The 23,282-nt window shown below is 38.1% G+C and overlaps 1 protein-coding gene across 3 annotated transcripts; it reads left to right on the top strand.

Annotated features, from left to right (window-relative positions):
- Positions 1 to 635: 635 nt before the first annotated feature.
- Positions 636 to 16,044, top strand: EXOSC2 (exosome component 2). Of its 3 annotated transcripts, XM_044661324.1 has the most exons (9): positions 636 to 757; positions 1,318 to 1,419; positions 2,446 to 2,491; positions 4,689 to 4,778; positions 7,353 to 7,418; positions 8,008 to 8,076; positions 10,065 to 10,241; positions 11,091 to 11,219; positions 15,049 to 16,044. In XM_044661324.1, exons 1-9 carry the CDS (start codon positions 636 to 638, stop codon positions 15,127 to 15,129), a joined length of 882 nt encoding a protein of 293 aa, XP_044517259.1. In that variant the 3' UTR covers positions 15,130 to 16,044. The 3 variants fall into 3 exon arrangements, with proteins under 3 accessions (XP_044517259.1, XP_044517261.1, XP_044517260.1); XM_044661326.1 differs by lacking the exon at positions 4,689 to 4,778; XM_044661325.1 differs by lacking the exon at positions 8,008 to 8,076 and having other exon boundaries at positions 10,074 to 10,241.
- The last annotated feature ends 7,238 nt before the right edge of the window (positions 16,045 to 23,282 follow it).

The following is a 23,282-nucleotide window of genomic DNA, read 5'->3' as shown; positions in this document are numbered from 1 at the left end:
TTCAAGATTCCATCGATAGTGTATTAGGGTTCCAATTTTTGCCACATTCCAAATTCCAAAAATTGCCACATTCTCTTCAGCAACTGTCTTTTTCCTTTTCTGTTATGTTAGCCAATCTGATAGGCATGAGGTGATACCTCGGAGCCTTTACTTAAAGCATTTCCCCCCATTACTATTGATAGCTTTGATTTCTTCCGAAAACTGCCTGTTCCCATCCTTTGACCATTTATCAATTAGAGAATGAAAACCATAAAATGTTAAGGAATTATTGTAATTTTATAATTTACAATTTTTCTTCCACAAGCAATAATTTTACACCCATGACCTCTAGATTCTGTCTCCAAACTGTGATCAAGGTAAATAGGTGGGGGAGGGGTCACCAGTAGTAAATATGGGAATTCCACTCTTACCCCTTCATTTTAAATACCTGAAACTATCCAATTTCTTTTCATGCCAATAATAAGCATGGTCATCCAGTAGTGGGTCCCTATTGGCTACTTAACTAAGTGCCGCCCCCTTCCTTCTCCCCTCCCGCTTCGTCCCGTCACATCCCTTTTCCTGGCAGCCAGAAGCCGTGGAGCCGGAAATGGCTTCTTTAGGTCCAAGTGCGCTTGCGCAGACGTTTGAGCGTCAAGATGGCGATGGAGATTCGTCTTCCTGTGGCCCGCCAGCGGCTACCTGAAAGCTTGGACCGGGACACCCAGAAACACTTGGTAGTGCCAGGGGACACGATCACCACGGATACCGGCTTCATGCGGTGCGTGGCTGGGGCTCCGGGCAGGCATCTATGGAGTTTGGTGTAACTTGCCTCCGGGGCTTCCGCTTTCCCATACCTAAGATCCTCGTGTTTCTGCCGGGAGCGAGTCCGTCCCCGCGCGCCCCTTCTTGTCCCTGTCTGTTCTCGAATGTCCCTGCATGTCTCTGCTCTCGTGCGCCTCAGTGTTTCTGTTTCCGAACGACCCAGCGTTCTTGCTTCTTAGTTTTCCAGCGACCCAGAGTGTCCTGGTACCTTTGTTCCATGTGTTCCTGCGTGCCCCTACGTGACCCTGTGGCTCATTTTCTGCATTCCTTGCGTGTGCCCATGTCTCTTCGCACCTGCTGCTGCATGACCTTGTGTTTCTGTTTTCTGTGACCATGCAGGTCCGCTTCTTTCTCTTCCCAAGCGTCCTATGTGCCAGGAACTGTGCTAACCATTAGAGATACAAAGAAAGGAAAAAACAGCCCCTCACCCTCAAGAAGCAAGATTTGCTTTATCCTGATGGGGAAATCAGAGTGATGGTCATGGTTTCTGAGTGATAACTGTGTTTTTTGTTACAGGGGTCATGGAACATATATGGGAGATGAGAAGCTTATAGCATCTGTGGCAGGCTCTGTAGAGAGAGTAAACAAACTGATCTGTGTAAAAGCTTTGAAAACAAGGTGTGTGTGCTTTTTCCTCCCGCTAATGCACTGGTGTCACAGGAACTATCCCTTTGAAGGGAGGGCCCAATCCATGTAGGTTTGTAGTAAGCCAGTAAATATAGTTTAAGATATTTATGGAGCATCTGCTGTGTACAAAGTATCCTTGATGATAGAGGAAAATAAAATGTACCCATAGCCTATAAGGGTTTTGCAGTCTACTTGGGTATAAATGAATGAAAAGCTAAGTTAATATGCTAACATAAAAGTTAAATGAGACAATACTAGAGAGATCATAAAGAGACACATAGTTAATTACTAATTAAAATAATACATTTTGATCAGTGCATTGAACAATAATTTCAGAAAACTGATGGTGAAATGTGCCATACATTTCTTGCCAGAAAAGTGAGGGACTAGAAAATACAGGATGAGATGTTTTCTTTATTTTCTTTTTTCTTTTTTTTTTTTTCCGAACTCTACCTTCTGTCTTAGAATTGATACCAAGTATTGGTTTCAAGGCTGAAGGGCTGACGAGCAGTAAGGGCTAGACAACTATGGTTAAGTGACTTGCCCAGGGAAGGCAGATTTGAACCCAGATTCTTACAACTCTAGATCTGGCCCTCCATCTGTTGAGCCACCTAGCTGTCCCTAAGACACATTTTCAAATATGTCTAGTACACTGAATTTTTTTGTATGACTGCTAATTTGTTACAATGGACAGTTTCTTGTGATGTTAAGAGCTGGTGGGTGGTGATAGTAATACAGAATAGAGGAAAAGACCATTGATAGAACATTTTAAAAGTGCACAGAGGAAAAAAGTTCCAAATAGGAGCAAATAGGGCAGGTTTGTTACTGCCATCTTAAATTTAATATATAGTATGTTTTAAAAAACCGAAACTGTTATGGAAGTTTATAGTTTCATATGATAATCCTTGTTATCATTTCTGTGCTGAAATGTTCATATTTGTTGATGATTGTTAAAATTCTCAGAAAAGAAAATGTTTAAGTCTGGTTTTTTGCTGATTGACTTATGTTCTTTTCCAGGTATAATGGTGAAGTAGGAGATATTGTGGTGGGGAGAATCACAGAGGTAAAGTTTGAATCAGAAAATTTGCTTTAAAAAACCTATTCTGAATTTCATAAGTAAAAAGAAAGAAAACATTTCTGTCTGAAAAGTAGAATAAGATGATTATGTGTGAAACCATAAATTTCTTGGGTACTTTATAATTTTTAAAAATCCCTTACCTTCTGTGTTGGAATCAATACTAAGTGTCTATTTCAAGGCAGACGGTAGTAAGGGCTAGGCAATTAGATATAAATGACTTGCCCAGCCTCACATATCTAGGAAGTGTCAAGGCCACATTTGAATCTAGGACCTCTCATCTCTGACCTGGTTCTCTATTCACTGAGCCACCTGGCTGCCCCCTCTTAGGTGCTTTAAAAAAGACTATGCAAGAGTCATGTTACTTTTAAAGCTTTTTGCATGTATAAAAAAGTGAGACCATCATATATGCCAGGCCCTTAAATATGTATATAATTCTGTATCTTGGGCCCCTACCCTTATGTTACAAGGTAGGTAGCATCTTCATCACGAGTGAGAATTCTAGACTTATAAGTAGTCATTGAATTGATGAAAGTTCTTAAGTCTTTAAAAGTTAATTTTTTAAAGCTCACTTCACTCATCCTCAATTAATAGATCTTCCAGCTTTCTCTAAAACTATCCCATTTATCATTTCTTTAAAGTATAATCACTACTACCTTTCTTCTACTGTTGACTCCTTGGGGGTTCCCCAATGGATGAATGTTCCTCTTGTTTACAGTTCTTTGCTGCAACAAAGAGAACTACTATAATTGTTTTTATACATATGGATTTTTTCCCCCTCTTTCTTTGGTTCTCTTGGAGTATAGGCTTAGAAGTGTCATTGATGAGTTAAAGGGTACACACAAGTTAGTGATTTTGGGGGCACAGATCCAATGGCTGGACCAGTTCATGAAACTGTTTGCTTTTAAAAAAGGAAAACAGGGAAGCTATGTGGCTTAGTGGATTGAGAGCCAGGCCTGGATATGGGAGGTCCTGGGTTCAGATCTGGTCTCAGACACTTCCTAGCTCTGTGACCGTGGGCAAATCTCTTAATCCCCATTGCCTAGCCCTTACTTTTCTTCCTGCCTTGGAACCAATACACTATTGATTCTAAGATAGAAGGTAAGGGTTTAAAAAAAAAAAAAAGAAAAGAAAAGAAAAACACTCAAATCTGTGGCAAAATTTTGGTAGAGGGTTATCCTGGATTTTTTGAAATATGTAAGGGAGGAAAAGGGGTTTTTGGGTTCAATATATTAAAAGGTGGTCGCCAGGGGAAATCTCCCCAATTTAGGGATAACCTCAAGTCAAAATTGACTTTATGGAAGTTTATTTACATTTCAGAAGAGAGAGAGGAAATAAGGAAATAAGAATCTAACACAATAGGTAAATTACTAAGATCCTCTAATTCAGTGATTCCCATAGTGGGTGCTACCGCCCCCTGGTGGGTGTGGCAGCAATCCAGATGGTGGTGATGGCCACACTTTTTTTGTATTACATTCTATTCTGAGTTCAATAAATAGTTTCATAATTTCCAGGGGGCGCTAAGTAATATTTTTTCTGGAAAGGGGCAGTAGGCCAAAAAAGTTTGGGAACCACTGCATTTAATCCAGGTAGATCTAATTAACCCTCAGCCGAGAGTCAGAGGGCCAGAGGCCTGGAGGTGAATGGAGCAAAGCTTCATATTCACATAGTCTATTAAAAGAAGTTCCTTAAGAAAAGTTCAGGAAGATTCAGTCAGTCTTTAAACTCACCAAGGTTTTAGCATTCCAGCCAGCACTCCTCCACGCACCAGAAGAGCTCCTTCATTAGCCGCCCTCTTCACCAGCAGCCCCCAGCTGACTGAGGATCTTCTTCTTTTAAAGGGGTCACTTATGTGTCATTTCCTGTGCCTCCCCTACTTTGCTTGTCCAATCACAATAGATGCTTCTTGTAGGACTGCCTAGGGGGCAGTCAGTTGACCCTGATTTGGCACCCGCTCTAACACACTTGGGTTATGAATTGGAGGTGCTCTCACCTTTGGTGATTAAATCTAAAGATGGGCAGTGTAGATTTAACCTAATTATCACAAATACATGATTAATTAAATTGTGTTTTATGTATTTTTTTGCTGCAGAAATTCAGGCTGTAATATTTTAGAGTTACTGACTGTCCAAGATTTGGGCTCTTGCAATTAGAGTCAGTAATTCTAGAATTTTTTTCTTTGTAGGTTCAGCAGAAGCGGTGGAAGGTGGAGACCAACTCTAGGCTCGATTCAGTCTTGCTTCTGTCATCCATGAACCTTCCAGGAGGAGAACTGGTGAGTACTTTTAGCTAACTTCCCTTTTCCTGATCTCTAGCCATAGTTGCCAAACCTGGGATTTCCATATGGACAGTGAACACCACTGAAATATTCCCTTATTGCTTAGAGAAAACGTAGAGAAAGTTTACTGGTTAGACTAAAACATCATTCTTTTGTGTGGTGAAAGGAAGGGCTAAATTTTTCCAACATAGTGCTTATTCTCACTTTAATGTAACAGCAAGGACATCCTTGAAATAAAAGCCTAATCCAGTGTTATCTGGAAAATTCATATACAATAGGGATTTATACTTCTGCTTTTGTGCCATTTCCCTGATTCAGGTCTTTATTGCTTTACACTTACAGCGTATTTCTAGAAAGCTGTATATAAATTAAATTTTAGTATAAAGATTCGTGATGTGTACTATGAGAAGCTTCCTATAAAGGAATTCTATTTATTTATTTACTTGTTTGTTTTTTAAGCCCTTAACTTCTATGTATTGGCTCATAGGTGGAAGAGTGGTAAAGGTGGGCAATGGGTGTCAAGTGACCTGCCCAGGGTCACACAGCTGGGAAGTGTCTGAGGCCAGATTTGAACCTAGGACCTCTCGTCTCTAGGCCTGACTCTCAATCCACTGAGCTACCCAGCTGCCCCCCATAAAGGAAATCTATACCAAACTCTTTTCTAAAGTGAATAACCTTCCTCCTAATTTTTCTGTCTTTATAGAGCTGGATTTTCATATCTGATTTACTTAAGGTGGTGCACACCTGTACTCGTGTGCTGAAAAGAGGAATTTCTTTAGCCCTCACGTTTTCACTTGATATTCCTTTGAATATCATTGGCAGTCTTAGGACAGAGTATAAGGAATGAGGATTATAAAATCTGTTGTAGGAGAGCTCAAAAATTATCAGGTTCATCCTGTATCTGAACAGGAGTTCTTTCTACCACACCTTTGACAAATGGTTACCTAGCCTGTGCTTGAAGACTTCCATTAATGGGGAGCTGACAACTTTCAGAAGCAGCCCATGCTATCTAATGATAGCTCTTATTGTTAGGAAATGTGTTCTTATGATGAGTTCCAAATCTCTCTGCTGCTTTATAATAATAATGATGATGACAATAATAACATCAACCATGCTCAGATAGTGATTGCATGTGAGAGCCAATTAAAGTTGTATTGTCACCAGTTTATAGTTTAGAAAACAAACCCAGGGACAGCTGGGTACTTCAGTGGATTGAGAGTCAGGCCTAGAGATGGGAGGTCCTAGGTTCAAATTCGGCCTCAGACACTTCCCAGCTGTGTGACCCTGGGCAAGTCACTTGACCTTCATTGCCCACTCTTCCACCAAGGAGCCAATACACAGAAGTTAAGGGCCCTAAAAAAAATAAATAAATAAGGGGAAGAGTCTGGACAAGTTAGCATTAGAGATGGAATTCTAACTCAACTCTCCTTTCTGAGACTTCTTCTACTGTGGCATTTAACTAGGCTAAATTGGACAGATCTTAATTCTTTCTTGTGACAGTCTAGGCAATAAGTATGTATTTTTTTTAACCCTTTACCTTCTGTTTTAGAATTGATCCTAAGTATGGGTTCCTAGGCAGAAGAGAGGTAAGGGCTAGGTCAGTGGTGGGCAAACTACGGCCTGAGGGCCAGATGGGCAGGGGGCCCCCTGAAATGTTCTATCTGGCCACATGACATTATTCCTAATCTGATGAAACTCGAAAGAGTTGCCTTAGAAACAGACTGACAGATGAACATTTCCTTTCCTTTGGCCCCTCTTTAAAAAGTTCTCAGCCAAAATGAAAACAAAACATTTTATTAGATCCATCCCTCTGTCCCAACCTGCTTGGACTTTTTGTGTCCTGACTGTGCTGGCTTTCCCTTCCAACTTTGTGATATCTGTAAATTTGACACGGAGGAGGAGAGGAGAGGACAGACAGAGAAAGAAAGAGGCAGAGAGAGAGAGGCACAGGAAAAGAGAGAGAGACAGCGAGAGGATGCTGCCTTTGATTGAAGCATCACAGTTCTGCTGCAGCTATGCTTAAGAAATGTCATAGGCCCTTATGAATAATATAGTACAGACCCCTTTATTTTTTTATAGATGAGTGGCCTGGGATGCAGAGGGACAAAATGAGGGGGTTAGGCTAGGATTCCTAAGATCTTTTTGGCTCTGAGTTTCTGTTCTTTTTGGGGGAAACATAAGATACTAGACTTAGGGCTGGATGGGACCTTATGGTCCACCTCATTTTATAGATGAGGAACCTGGGCACAGAGAGGCTAAGCAACTTGCCCAGGGTCATTCAACTAGAAAGTGTCTGAGTCAAGATTCAGATTTGGATTTTCCAGACTCTACTAGTCCAGTTAGTGCTGTCTCTATGTTGACTCTGAGCTGCTTAAGATGGTTCAGGGCATATCTGTTTTGGTGTTAGATTTTTATTTAGCTATTAAAGCTTAGAACTGCCCCAAGACTTTTTTGGACTTTCTATATAGCTTCAATAAATATCTTTTGAAGGAGAAAAGAGAAATAAGATGTGAGCAAATTTGTTTCTGTGAGTTGATCTAAGTAACATGTTTGTTTCCTTATGTACTTTAGAGGAGAAGATCTGCAGAAGATGAGCTTGCAATGAGGGACTTCTTACGGGAAGGAGATCTTATCAGTGTATCCTTAGTTTTTATTCTTTTCCATTTTTTTTTTGCTTTTGTACAAAGTAGCAGAAATAGAGGTGAAAGTGGATTTAAGTGATGTGATAAGCCCCAGAATTTTCACAAATACTTGTAAACATAAAGCCAAGGTCATGGATGCTGATGAATTTCTTCACTTTTCCAGTGAACTTTGGTTGCCTCTTTTGAATACCATTGAGTTTGGCTCAGCTGTTTCTTTGTGACAGGCTTGTGGTCACCTGGGCTTTAGATTAGACAGGAAAATTCACTTCCTTGATTAAATGACCATTTATAATGACCACTTATACCAGGGAAATAAAAAGGGTGCTTTTCAGACTGAGATGTTCTAAAGGAGGAAAGGCTAAAGGAGATGGGGCAGGCCAGAGTGAAATATTCCTGGTTAGTCTAGTCCTAAGGTTTGCAGGAATGGAATGGTGGAAATATAGAACAAATCAAGGTGATAGGAGCTATATTGGCTTATACTGAGGGGAGGGGGAGTGGGTTGGGAATGATGAGAAGATACTTTAAAATGGGAATGGAGAGATAGAAGCTGCAGACTACTGTTACTTCCTTCATCACTAGGCTAGGCTGAAGTCCAGGCAGTGTTCTCTGATGGTGCTGTGTCTCTACATACCAGGAGTCTAAAATATGGAAAAGTAAGTACTATGTTTTTTTTTTATTTTATAATTAATTATTTTTACCAATTACATGTAATAACAAATTTTCACATAAGTTTTCTGAAGTTATATGATCCAAATTATCTCCCTCCTTCCCAATCCCTCCCCCTTCCTGGAGCTGGTAAACAATTGGTTTGGGTTATACAGGTATTATTGTTTATTTTTGTAAGTGAATAATCATCTAAAACAAAATCCCAAAACAAAACCCCAAATAAACAGGTAAAACATTTTTATTCTTTCATCTGTGTTCCCACTAAGAACTATTTTAAAGCATTCTTACTCCCATTTTCATTCTCCTGGTACCTGGACCTTCAGGTCTATTTCCAAATTCCTAGTACAGACCATAGTATTCTGAGCTGAAGGCTTTCATGCTCTTCAGAAAGGGGAGTTTGGGGCTGGTCCCACCCACCTACTGTTTCAGCTCAAGTGTTCTACAGCTTAAGAGCAGGAGGTCAGAAGCAACATGCATGGTGTATTCTTGTGTTCTTCCAGAGTCTGAGTCCAATTCGCTGGAGTTCCTGAGTTTTTGCTTGGTGTTCCTTGGTGCTTCTCTTATTCCATTTGTTCTTTGTTCATTGTAATTTCTTTTTCTGTTTACTTGTATTTCCCTCCTCTTCTTTCCCCCTCTTATTGGCTGTGTTCTTGCTCCTCTGTTTATTTTCTGAAATCTGTGGGTTTGGGGCTATTCTGTCCTTCTTTGCTCTGCTGATTAACTGGATTAAGCTGATGGAGCTGACCAGTTGTATTAATGTGCCCTAAGGCTAGATCTTCCCCAACTGCCAGCAGAGGCTGAAGGTGAAAGGTAAGGTGTGGAGGCTGACAGTAGTTACCCTCTGCTGCTTAGTCAGAGCCCTGAGCTTCCCATGGTGGTACCAAGGTACTCTGTCATGGTTGCAGCTTTTGCCTTGGGATCCATAGGGTGTTCTTGGAACAGCAGTAATGGAGAAACTGGAAAAAACTAACAACCTTTGCTTTCCTAGAGGGGGATGATTCTCCCTGCAAGATGCTCTATTGAAATCAGAACCACTGTAGACCATTCCTTCTTAGGGATATATATTCAGAGTGGCACCTAGTCTTAGAGGGAAGATTGGACAAAATAGAAGACTTTAGCCCAATATGAACATTTAAAAATATAAAGGATATTGCTTTTGGTAAAATTCATTTTGTTACTTGAACTTTCAAAATGGGGTTCCATGTAGGAGCATAGATCTCTCAGGGATTCAGGTTATTATGAGACTACATTAAACAATACATTGTCTTTAAAAAAAGTTCTATCACTTGTTAGCCCTCTTGGGTTGATATATTTTAATTTTCTAAAGTAGAGGAAAGAAATCTTTCCTTGGGAAACGAAATTTTCAGTGTCCCGAGGCCTTCAAATGTGAAATAGATCTGTTTTACATGTGCTGTCAACCTCTGTCACTGAAGATAATGCTACGAAACTCATTATTAAAGTTGGGGTTGGATTTGTGTCAATCCCTTTCTCTTGTGCAGAGTGTGACCAGTGAATAGGACAAAGCTGAATGGTGAGAAAAGCCTTGATCTTGGCCTCATTGCACCTGGGATTTAAACTGCACTAAACTGGCCCAGACTGAGGTGTAGTGATTCTGATTAAGAGAACTTAGCTGATAATTAACATGTATAATATTTATACAGTAAATGAATATGGTGTAGAAATTGAATCTTGAGCCTTTATGTAGATTCTTTTGTGTAAAAATTACATACACACAAATCTTTACACAAATATTCACACATATCTGTGTTGTCCATGTATATACGTGATATAGCAGTTGTTTTTAAGCAAGAACTGGAATCGGGGAGGGACTTATATTATACCTAGTCTATTATCAATTTCAGTGCTGAGGGAGATTTTTATTTTAACTTTCAGAGGTCAACTTATGTACCATAATTTGTGTACATTTAATTCTCCTAATCCATTCTCTACTGATTTATTATAATTTATATCTTAGCTTGGGCAGGGAGTTCTCGTCCAGGTTTCCCCTTCCCTGGTGAAACGACAGAAGACCCATTTCCATGACTTGCCTTGTGGGGCCTCTGTGATTTTGGGCAATAATGGCTTCATCTGGATCTACCCAACTCCTGAGCAGAGAGAAGAAGAAGCAGGGGGCTTCATTGCCAACCTAGAGGTGAGAAGTCAAACTGTTATCAGCATTGGGGAGAAAATGAGTGATAACTGGAGGAATTTGGAGGTTTTTGTGGCATGATGGACATGTTTTGAATTACCACTGATGTGTGCATCCCACAACACTCTTTATTCAGAGAAGATTTAAGTTTTTGACCAATTTAATTGTTGTTAGCAATGATATACAAATCCTAGGGTAATATACAAATATTTACTCTAGTGAATGAAGTGAACCCATTCTTAGTCATTTCCCTTAAACCATCCTCTTTTATGTAGTTAATTTAGACTTTATTCAGCAAACATTTGTTGAGAACTTAGTATGTACAAGGTCCTATGGTGAACATGAATGATAATTGATAATAGCTTTTGCATATACTATCTCATTTGATCCTCATGAGAACCTTGTGCAGTGGGTAATGAAAGTATTAGTCTCACTTTATAGATAAAGAACTTATGAATTTTATAGGCCAAATTAGGGAGATGAACCATTTACACAAATAATTGTGTTATGAGGTAGGATTTGATGGATACAAATTGCTGTATGAGTGTAGAGGAGGGAAAGATAGCTTCTGGTTGGGATCAGTCAGGGAAGACTTTATAAACAAAGTTTCTGAGTCAGGTTTTGAATAATGGATTAGAATTAAAGCTGATGGGAGTGCAAGGTCAGGGGTAGCATGGGGAAATTAGAGCCATCACTTCTGCACTTCATCCTAATGTATGGTTTGAGTTTCTAGTAATATTTTCTGTCTTGTTGCTTTTTTTTGGGGGGGGGTGATTTTTATCCTTTCCCTTTATGTGATTGACTCAGAGTGCATTTTCCTTTTCTTTTTTTTCCCCAACTCCTCATTTGTAGCCAGTACCACTCTCAGATCGGGAGGTGATATCTCGGCTCCGGAACTGCATTGTTTCCCTGGTGGCTCAGAAGATGATGTTGTTTGACACCAGCCTCCTGTACTGCTATGAAGCATCTCTTTCCCATCAGGTACTCTGTTGGGTTGTTTCCCATGTTTCACTATCTGTTCTAAACAGTTTTGTGCCTAGGATGTGATAATATCTCTCTCATCATACCAAAGGCAGTGAACAGTCTTCCCAAATGTACATCTATGTTAGTGGGAATCCATATGATGATATCTGAGTCAAACACAACCACCTCGTTAAGTGTTTTATAATTTCCTTCTTATTTAAAAAATGAGCAAAACTTTGAGATTTCTTTAGCATCTGGCATCTTCAGGATCAGGTAGGATGGATGTTCCAAGTTGCATTGGTTTATTAGCTCCAGGGGGTGTAGTTAGATGGTGCAGTGGGTAGAATGCTGGATGCGGAATCAGGAAATCTCATCTTCTTGAGTTCAAATCTTGCCTCAGACACTAGCTGTGTGATTTTGGGCAAGTCATTTCACCCTGTTTGCCTCTGTTTCCTCATTTATAAAATGAGCTGGAGAAGGAAATGACAAACTACTTTTAGTGTTTTTGCCAAGAAAACCCCAAATCAGGGTCCTGAAGAGATGGACACAGCTGAAAAAAGCCTGAACAACAAATTAATTTCAGGTTCTTCAGGTTTGGTTTCTTATTTCCTCCTCCTATATTATCTTTATACGTGTCAACAACATCCAAGAAAATCCTTCTGATTTATTAAGCGAATGCTGTAGTTTCAGCAGGTTCTGTCTCTTCCCTCATCACTTATATCCATTCAGATGCCAAATCTTGCCATTTCTGCCTCTACCACATCTCCTGTATCTGTCCACTTCTCTTTAGTCCTAGAGATACCTTCCTAGTTCAGCCACTTGTCTCTTCTTTCCTGTATTATTGTAATAGCCTCCTAACTGAGATCCCTATCTTGGAGTCTTTTGTCCAAACCATCCTCTCTGCACATCTGCCAAAGTGACTTTGCTAACATGCAGATCTGACTATCTCACTCTCCCATGGAACTCTAGGTGTTCCCTTTTATTTCTAGAGTAAAAGATAAGACCCCTGTATTTGACTTTCAAACTCCTTTACAACCTGGCTGCCATCTATCTTTCCAGTTTTATTCTGCAGTATTCCACAGTCCAGCCAAACTGGCCTTCTCTCTGTTTCTTATACCTGATGCTCCATCTTCAACCTTGATATATTTGTATTGGCTGTTTCATGTACTTGGAATGCACTCTCTTGTCATATTTGCCTCTTAGAATCCCTCATTTCCTTCAATATTACTCAATGTACATATCTACATGAATCTTTTGTGATCCTCCCCCTCCAAATACCCTATTCCCCTCTCCCCCAAAACTTCTCATATCTTGTAAGTACTTCTGTATGTTGTTTTTCCTGCTCAAAGTTCCTTGAGGGCAGAAGGTTTCATTTTTGTCCTGATTCTCCAGTTCCAAGCTATTGCTTAGCACTTAGTAGGCATTTAATAAATGTTTGTTCCTTGAGTATAGAATAGCCTGCTGTTTTTAGGGCTGTTTTATTTTTTATTTTATTTTATTTTCCTTTTTAAAAAATTTAGTATATTTTTGATACCCCCTCCTCTTTCCTGAATCTGACAAGCAGTTCCACTGGGTTACACGTGTATCATTGTTCAAAAATCTATTTCCGTGTTATTCCTATCTGCAGTAGACATTAAAACCTCAGTCATATCCCTATCACATGTGATCGATCACATATTTTTCTAATGCATTTCTGTTTCCACAGTTCTTTCTCTGGATGTGGATAGCATTCTTTCTCATAAGTCCCTCAGAATTGTCCTGGATCATTGCATTGCTGCTAGTAGAGAAGTCAATTACATTCGATTGTGCCACAGTATATCAATCTTTGTGTACAGTATTCTCCTGGTTCTACTCCTTTCGCTTAGCATCAATTCCTGGAGGTCTCTCCAGTTCACATGGAATTCCTCCAGTTCTTTATTCCTTTCAGCACAGTAGTATCCCATCATCAACATATACCACAATTTATTGAGCCATTCCCCAAATGGTGGACACTCCCTCATTTTCCAATTTTTTGCTTTTATAAAGAGAGCAGCTATAAATATTTTTGTACAAGTTTTTTTCCTTATTATCTCTTTGGGGGTACAAACCCAGCAATGGTATGGCTGGGTCAAAGGGTAGGCATTTCTTTAAAGCCTTTTGCGCATAGTTCCAAGTTGCCTTCCAGAATGGTTGGACCAATTCACAATTCCACCAGCAGTGTATTAGTATCCCAATTTTGCCACATCCTTTCCAATATTTATCACTTTCCTTTGCTGTCATATTGGCCAGTTTGCTAGGTGTAAGGTGATACCTCAGAGTTGTTTTAATTTGCATTTCTCTAATCAGGAGGGATTTAGAACACTTTTTCATGTGCTTATTGATAGTTTTGATTTTATTGTGTGAAAACTGCCTATTCATGTCCCTTGGCCATTTGTTGATTGAGGAATGGTTTAATTTTTTGTAAATTTGACTTAGTTCCTTATATATTTGGGAAATTAAACTTTTGTCAGAGAGTTTTATTAAAAAAATGTTCTCCCAATTTGTTGCTTTCCTTCTAATTTTGGTTGTATTGGTTTTGTTTGTACAAAACCTTTTTAATTTGATATAATCGAAATAATTTATTTTACATTTTGTAATATTCTCTATCTCTTGCTTGGTCTTAAATTCCTTCCTTTCCCACAGATCTGACAGGTATGCTATTCTATGTTCGCCTAATTTATTTATGATTTCACTTGTTATATTTAAGTCATTTACCCATTTTGCATTTATCTTGGTATAGGGTATAAGATGTTGATTTAAACCTAATTTTTCCCATACTGTTTTCCAATTTTCCCAGCAGTTTTTGTGAAATAGTGAGTTCTTGTCCCAAAAGCTGGGGTCTTTGGGTTTATCATATACTACCTTGCTGAGGACATTTACCCCAAGTCTGTTCCACTGATCCACCCTTCTGAATCTTAGCCAGTACCATATTTTTTTTGATGACCACTGCTTTATAGTACAGTTTAAGATCTGGTACTGCTAGGCCCCCATCCTTCACATTTTTTTTTCATTATTTCCCTTGATATTCTTGATCTTTTGTTCTTTTGAGATGAACTTTGTTATAATTTTTTCTAGTTCAATAAAAAAGTTTCTTGGTAGTTTGATAGGTATGGCACTGAATAAATTAATTTGGGTAGATTGTCACTTTTATTATGTTAGCTTGTCCTCTTTTCCCAGTTATTTAGATCTTGTAATTGTGTGGAAAATGTTTTGTAGTTGTGTTCATATAATTCCTGTGTTTGTCTTGGCAAATAGGTTACTAAATATTTTATATTGTCTAGAGTGATTTTAAATGGAGTTTCTTCTTCTAAGTCTTGCTGCTGAGTTGTGTTGTAAATATTTAGAAATGCTGATGATTTATGTGGGTTTATCTTGTACCCTGCAACTTTGCTAAAGTTGTTTTTTCCACTAGTCTTTTAGTTGATTTTCTTGGATTCTTTAAGTATACCATCATATCATCTGCAAAGAGTGATAGTTTAGTTTCCTCGTAGCCTACTTTGATCCCTTGAATTTCTTTTTCTTCTTTATTTGCTATCATTAGCATTTCTAGAACAATTTTAATAATAGAGGTGATAATGGGCATCCTTGTTTCACTCCTGATCTTATTGGGAAGGCTTCTAACTTGTCCCCATTGCAGATGATAATTGCTGATAGTTTTAAATATATACTGTTTATTATTTTGAGGAATGGCTCAGGGCCATTTAAAACAAATGTCTTCCTTTTATCTTAGGCTGTTGGTTTTTTAATGTTGTATGTAGCATGTAAAGCTTGGTTGTATGCTTGATGTTGTTTTCTTATCTGATGAACTATTTTGTCTTTTCTCTTTTAGATCAAGGACATTTTAAAACCAGAGATAATGGAAGAAATTGTAATGGAAACTCGACAGAGGCTTTTGGAACAGGAGGGATAAGGAGAGGAATTTGGAGAGGAAGAATGTTGTATATTTTTGGCTGATGCAGTTCTTGGGGAGAGCCTCATCATGTGTGGCTCTTAGTTGTGAGATAATTTTTTTAGATAGAATTGGCTAATGTATGCAGAGGCACCACTGTGAGGGACAGCCAGCAGTAAGCTAAATGAAGAAAAGAATCACTGGATCAGCACTGATGTGTGTGCTTTTGTCTCTTACCTGTAACCGTTATTGCTTCTTTCTCTTTATATGGAAAATGAGGGTGATGAGAACATAAATGGAAAATTGTGCCTTTGGGTTCTTTAGTTGAAGCTTGAGTTCAAGCACTAGATGGCAGTTTCAGCTCATTAAAAGTATGTAGTGTTCCCAGCCAGAATGTGCTTCAGTGCCTGGGATAGTAAAGAGAATCCTTTGTCTTCCACCCACCATCATTCAAACATAACAATGTAAATAAACCCAGTGACCCATGAAATTGGCTTTATAAAAGACATAGTCACTGACCCCAAATGTTACTTTTCAGGCTTGGGGTTTTTTTTGTTTTGTTTTGTTTTTTTAAGGAAAAAAATATCACATTCCTGTTGTATTTTATTCAGTTTTTTTTTTTTAATAAAGTCTAAACAATGGCAGCTTACCCAGTTGGAATCTTGCATCCCATGGCTACTTTAAAAAGAACAGATTGAAGTTTGACGAAGTCTTACAACCCTGAAAATGGATTCTAGATTCATCCTTAGAAGAGTGGAATTCTCTTCACCAAGCCCAGAGGGATAATTATACAGATTCTGAGGGGTATTTGAGTCACTTTGGCTTATCAGTCACCTTGGGCTGCTTTTAGAAAGGATGGTTTAATTCAGTGGTTCCCAAACTTTTTTGGCCTACCGCCCCCTTTCCAGAAAAAATATTACTTAGTGCCCCCTGGAAATTAATTTAAAAAAATTTTAATAGCAATTAATAGGAAAGATAAATACACCTGTGGCCATCACTGCCCCCCTGGATAGCTGCAGCACCCACTTTGGGAATCGTTGGTTTAATTGAATCCAGGTGCTAAGATAAAAGAGGACCAACCTGAGGCAAAGACAACTACGTTGGCACAGCTTTTCTGGGGCTCTGAACATTCTTGTGTATTGTTTTTATGTGGTTGGTTAGGTTGTTGAAAGATTATTATTGTACATGTACATATATGGTTTTGATATTCTATCACATTACACCCTACCCAAATAATTTGAAAGAAAAATGCAGTAGTCAGAGTAGCCTTTTCTTTGGTCTTTGGGATTATATTTTCCCACATTGTATTTCACAAAGCTTGAATATACATTGGGGAATTTTTCCTGTATTGACACATGTTTTCCTTATATAATTACTTATATGACCCGACACATTTCACTGAATTTATAGAATGAAAATATTTGTTTAGTGGTTTCAACTTGTATTTAATGGTTGTCTGTATTTTTAAAAAGTAATTTTCTAGCTCATAGTACTTTGAGAGAAATGAAAGGGCAGAAATGGAAGTTTGTGGTCTAAGAAGACTGATTGAGGGATTTGGTTTGGGACCAGATTATAAGCCTCTTGAGGGCAGGGACCATGTTACATTGCTGTGCACACATAGAATTCAATAAATATTTGTTGGTAAAAAAAATTTTTTTTTGGATTTGGACCTAATATTACTAATAAAGAGAACTTTTTGTATGAAAACTGACTTCACAAAACAAACTTCTTTCATAGGTGCAGATTTGCAATATATCTCTAACAAGTTTTTTGTTTAAACCCTTACTGTCTGCTTTAGAATCAATACTATGTATTGGTTCCAAGGTTGAAGAGCATTAAGGGATAGGCAGTGGGGGTTAAGTGACTTGCCCAGGGTCACACAGCTAGGATGGGTCTGAAGCCAGTTTTAAACCCAGGGCCTCCCATCTCTAGGCCTGGCTCTCTACCCACTGAGCTACCCATCGATTCCCTTTAACAATTCTTAAGAGAGTTGCTTGAAGTACTGAGAGGCTAATTTATTTGTGGTCATATAACTAGCATACGTCAGAGGCAGAACTTGAATTCAGATCTGACACACCACAAATTTTTAGTTAAGTAGAAATAGAAGCTGTTAAAATTATTTTTATTGGCAAATTTTGTTTTTAGATCATATTCAATTCTTAATATATCAGCCCTCTCCCTCAGTTAACCCAGTATTTGTAATAGAGTAAAGCAAGTTAGCAAAACTAATCAAAGCAAAACAACACATTAACTGAGTCTAACATTATACATGGTGTTCCAAGCTCATGGCCTCCATTTCTGCAAAGAAAATAAGGTGTATTTTTTCCTTGGCATTTCTTAAGTCTAAGCTTTGTTATAATTATGTTTGCTTATTATAATTTAGGTTATAGATCATTGGTCTTTCCAGTAACGTAGTTGTGTATATGGTATTGTTTTCTTGGTTCTGCTTTTTTTTTTATTAGTTCCTACTTTCATGTTCTTAATTCTTCATGTTCTTTGTTCCTTATGATGCAGTAATCCATTACATTCATGTACCTGAGTGACTCTTAAACTTTGTTTACAGAAGAGTATTTGCTTGTGGAATCTATAACCCACTAAAAACATTTAAAGTGCAACATGATAGCAGATTTGAACATGCACAATTTCCCTTCAGTTAAAAGCAGCCATTTTTTTTTTAAACCCTTACCTTCCGTCTTGGAGCCAATACATAGTATTGTATTGGCAGAAGAGTGGTAAGGGTAGGCAATGGGGGTCAAGTGACTTGGCCAGGGTCACACAGCTGGGAAGTGTCTGAGGCCAGATTTGAACCTAGGACTTCCCGTCTCTAGGCCTGGCTCTCAATCCACTGAGCTACCCAGCTGCCCCCAAAAGTAGCCATTTTTGTTGAATCCTTTGTAAATTCTTTGTAAAGGCCTAATGTGTTTTGAGATTAGTGGGTAAGGCAAGTTTTATTTTGTGAATACTGTATATTTACCATATTCTTCTGTGTAAATAGAAATATATATATTTATCAGTGACATGACATCCAAAATTTCATGAGCTGCCTAGTGAAGCATGAGACATTCCCTTTATTTTGCTATTCCTCAGTCAGTGAGAATCAGTTTGTTTCTTTGCTACAATAAAAGGCTACTATGAATATTTTGATATATAGGAAACCTTTTTTGTCTCATCTCTTTAGGGGTTGTATATGCCTAGAAATGGGATCTATGTCAAAAGGTATTGACATTTTTTTAGCCTTTTAAAAGCACAATTCTAAATTGCTGTAAAGAATAATTGGACCAATTCATAGTTCCACTAGCAAGATGTATTACTGTGCTTGTCTTCCCATAGATCAGTGATGGGCAACCTTTTGAGCTTGGTGTGTCAAAATTCACCAAAAAAACCAAGCATAACTTGGGTGGTGTGTCACTGCAAGAAAAAAAAAACAATTTTGTGATATTTATAGTTTAAATAACAAAAATATATAATTGTAATATATAACTAATAAACCAAAACAGGTAAATTAATATAGGTAGAATTGTTATCTATAGTGCACACACAGAGTGTCTACACTATACTGCAGCAAATGTTTCATCCTCGGCATTCGGCCCTGTACCTCTCTGTATGTGGCTGCGTGTCATCGAAGATGGCTACGCATGTCAGTGCTGACACACATATCATAGGTTTGCCTTCACTGCCCTAGATGCTCTAGTCTTGATTATCATCTTGTAAGGTGAGGTAAGATCTCAGAATTGTTTTGATTTACATTTTTATTAGTGGCTTAGATCAATCTTTCGTGTGATTTTTGTTAGTATGAAATTTTTTTGAGAACTGTACATATCTTTTTGCCCACATTCATTTGGAGGATGGCAATCAGTCTTAATTTGTCTTATCTAATCACAATACTGTAATTGTTTTGTAATTTAGTTACTGTTTATGTCCACTAGAGAGCGACATTGTATAGTGAATCAAATAGCTAAATACTTTACTGGGGGGAATTATGCATTTTCTTTTTTTTTAGGATTTAAAAAAGGTATCACTTTCCTTTAAAAAATTTTCAATTTGACAAATATCTACCAGTGTATTTCTTTATGCAAAGAATAAAAAAGGACCATTTTCAATTTGTGTATTATGTAGTTTTAAAAATGTGTATTATTTTAAATATATATGCATATATATTAAACTTAACACAGTACCAATACTACTGCCCTGCTGATTTGTACCCCTTTTGAACTGTTTTTTTTTTTAAAAACACCAAAAAATTTTTCCTGGATTTCATCTTTCCCTCTCAGAGAGCCTCTCCCAAAAACAAGTCTTTTTTAAAGACAAGTAAAAAGGGCAAAGATATCAGCAAAACTGCTCAATTCATTGCAAAAGTCTGAACATATGTATAACATACCATACTTGTGGACCTACTACCTTGGCGAAGGGCAAAGTAAGAGGTATTTTTGAATTTCATGTTTGGAGCCATATTGTTCTTTGTAATTTTGTGATTCACTTTTTTGTGTTGTTTTTTTTTTATGTTTACATTGTTGAAGTTGTGCATGTTTTTTTCCTAACAGTTTATCCTATCTCCATTTAAGTAGGTCATTCCATGCTTCTCTTGTCTTCATCATATTCTTAGTTTCCTTGTTTATCCTTTAAGTTTCAATGTTTTTCCCTTTGCCTTTTAGATAACAGGATTACAGCTACTGCTGCTGTAGATTCAGCTGATGCGTAGGTAATTTTGTTTCAGTCCCTCATTTTTATTCTGTGAGTATCTTCATTTTTTTCTAGTAAGCAACACACTGTGGAGTTTTATTTTTCATCCCATCTGTCACTTTTCCATTTTATTGGAATGTTTGTTCCATCCACATTTAAAGTTATAAGAGGTTTATAATTTGCTTCATTTGTCACTAGTTTTTTTTTTCCCCAAGTTAAGATTTGTTCCATCTTCCTCTATAAAAACAATATTTTGTGTCTTTAGTTATTTTAGCTTTAGGGCAACTATTTCTTTCTGACAGCTCTGCCTTCTCATCTGCCATACTTTCCCTAGTTTTGAAATTCTGCTTACTTTTGTTTTCTTCCATTATCTATTTTTCTTTTTAAAAAATGAAAAACCCTTACCTTCTGTCTTAAGAGTCAGTACTAATTATTGGTTCCAAGGTAGATGAGTGATAAGACTTTAGGCAATTGGGGTTAAACGACTTGCCTAGGTTAACACGACCAATAAGTGTCTTAAAGTCAAATTTGAACCCAGGACCTCCTATCTCTAGGCTTGGCATTTGTGTCTACTGAGCCACCTACCTACCATAACTTTTATCTATTTTTCTAATTCTTCCACCTTTTTTCCCCTTCAGATAAGTGACTAAGTAAAATTCTCCTTCCTTTCCTCTCCTTCAGTGTTTTAAAAATTCAATTTGTCTTTTTCTTTTTTAAAAAACCCTTATCTTTCACCTTAAAATCAATACTGTATATTGGTTCCAAGGCAGAGCAATGAAGGCAAGGCAATGGTGGTCAAATGACTTGACCAGGGTCACTTATCTGGGAAGTATCTGAGGCTATATTTGAACCCAGGACCTCCATCTAGGCCTGGCTCTCAATCCATAAGATGTTACCTAGCTGCCACCTCTGTGCTTTTTTTCTAAAATAGACTCTTTCCCTTGTTCTCTTCATTTTTTTTCCATTTCTACTTATCCTAGACTTGTTTTTGGACTCATGGCATTTATACTAATACAGTTTCTGTATTCTTCATCCAAAGTGTTTCTATATTATTGCTGGGTAGATTTTGACTCCTGACCCTCCTTTTCTATTGTGCTTTATTCTAGAAAATACCAAGTTTTGCAGGTGATAGAGAAGATAAAAGTATTGCCATGTGGTTGGAATTTTCATGTTCCTACCTAAAAAAACTGCAATTTATTGGTATCCTTTGCTGTTCCTCACATTCATTTCTCTCCCCCTCCCCCCATTTGCCATGAAATCTCTTTTGAATCCTTGCCCTCCTACTTTTTTGGGTGCTACTTGCCTCCTGCAGCTCGGACTCACCCTCTCCTGAGGCAAGATAAATGGTCTCTAAGCACCAAATGCCTGCTGATTATACTTATTACAATATTTCTATCTCCCATTAAAAATCTTCTTCCCCTTAGGAGTGTTCTTCTGTGGTGGGACATCCCTCCCATCACTGAAACAAGATTCTCATCCTCCTCATCCTCCATTTCAATCCCTTTTCACTTTTTCACCCAACCTCTTGAAGTCTCTCTTCTTTCTGAGAGGCTATAGGAGTTATTTTCCTTTCATTGTTTATGATTGACTTGCTTAGAGTAAATCAATATTCCCCTCATCTTCCTCCCTTTCCCTTTTTATGTCTTAAAGAACACTGATTTAGCTTTAGGTCGTGGTCCATGATGCTTCAGGCCTGTTCCTTTATGGATACTTAGTCCTTTATGTTCCATTTTCACCCTTGATTATTTCTCTTTTTTTTAAAACCCTTAACTTCTGTGTAATGACTCCTAGATGGAAGAGTGGTAAGGGTAGGCAATGGGGGTCAAGTGACTTGCCCAGGGTCACACAGCTGGGAAGTGTCTGAGGCTGGACTTGAACCTAGGACCTCCTGTCTCTAGGCCTGACTCTCAATCCACTGAGCTACCCAGCTGCCCCCCCTTGATTATCTCTTAATGGTCTCTATTTTGTTGTTTTTTTGTTAACTCCATAGATGTCTTTCTTTTGTTTAAGTCCTACCCCACCTATCCCATCCCAACTCCCTAGGGTAATTTATTTCCTTACCTGAGCCTTTTGGGTTGACTGTATTTATTTCTATCTTGTATTTCTGTTGTTGGAATATCTGAAAAAGAAATGATCTGCACAGGTCTGTTTTTGTTTTTGGGAGGAATGCTTCAAATGCTTCTAATAGCCTTATTCTTTTATGTGAGTAGCTTTAACAAGTGGATAGGTTGCCTTCTCTAGCTAGAATTTATAGAAATGGAAGAGAATTAGGTAGAGTGAGCCAGATGGTTGTAATGAGAAGGACATAAGCTGGAAAGAATTGCTGGTTGAAAGAAGTCCCAAGAGCAGTCTTGTTAAATGGTTTACAGAAAGTTTCAAAATAAACAAAAAAGCCTCTTCAAACAACTACACTCCAGAAAACCAGGAGCTGACATGAATTCACTGAAGAAATTTTATTGCCTGCCTAGTTCTGGTCCTCCTTCAAACTAGAAAAAGGAAACACATGATTACTAAATCCAAGATAAGGAAAGGAATGGGGAAATGATAACAGACCCATCTTAGCAGATCTAATAGAGACTGAGGGGAAGGGTGGGTGGGAATCAAATGAAATTGATCCGGTACCCACTGCACTTAGGGTCACAAGACCTAGTTAATAGCTCAGTTTTCAAGCTAACAAACTGATCCTGGGCAAATTACCAAATCTTTCCATGCCTTAGGTTCTGGGACTGTGAGGAAGGTGTTTTATAAACCTTAACAGTTCACTTTGTTAGTTTTAAAAGTCCTTTCACATACATTATCTCATTTGTTTCTCCCAACCACATCTCTACTTTTCATAAAGGAGGAAACTGAGAGGATGTGACCTCTTGAAGGTCACATGACTAGCCTGAGGTGGAGCTAGAACCAGAGTTGTTGTCCAAATTGTCACAAAATGGAAAAGAGAGAGTGTTACTGGAATGAAAAACTCTTCCAAAGCAGCCACAGCGCTGCTACAACTAAGTGAGTGTGAAGATTGGACCTCAGGCATGTAGGGTGATGGATCTGGAAGAGACAAGAACCCATTGCCAGTTTTGAAATGGAATTTTAGTTTGAATTGTTGCAGATTATAGGGAATGAGGTCAGTTTGGTTGTGCATATTGGAATGAGAGTTGGCTTGACTATAGCATTTTTCACTCAAAGAGTGAAGAAGGCTTGCAAAGCAAATACTGGACTTGAGAGAGGAAGTGATTAAGGCATGAAGAGAAAAAGGAGAAGCAAAGTCAGCCTAAAGACAGATTTCTGTGGTAGTTAGGATAAGATGGAGACAACCAAAAAGGAAGATGTGGATATGAAGTTAGAGTTATGACTCAAAGGTTTTTCCCCTTTAGCATAAACCTATGTTTGGATTAAAGAGCAAATGTGGATTACTTTTTAAAAGAGAGAGCAAAGGGAGCAGCTAGGTGGCTCAGTGGATTGAGAGACAAGGACTAGAGACAAGAAGTCCTGGACTGAAATCT

The sequence above is a fragment of the Gracilinanus agilis genome, chromosome 2 (genome assembly GCF_016433145.1).
Source record: "Gracilinanus agilis isolate LMUSP501 chromosome 2, AgileGrace, whole genome shotgun sequence".
In the NCBI taxonomy this organism is placed as follows: Eukaryota; Metazoa; Chordata; class Mammalia; order Didelphimorphia; family Didelphidae; genus Gracilinanus; species Gracilinanus agilis.
The sequence above is the reverse complement of the archived record's forward strand: the minus strand, read 5'-3'. Positions and strand labels throughout refer to the sequence as shown.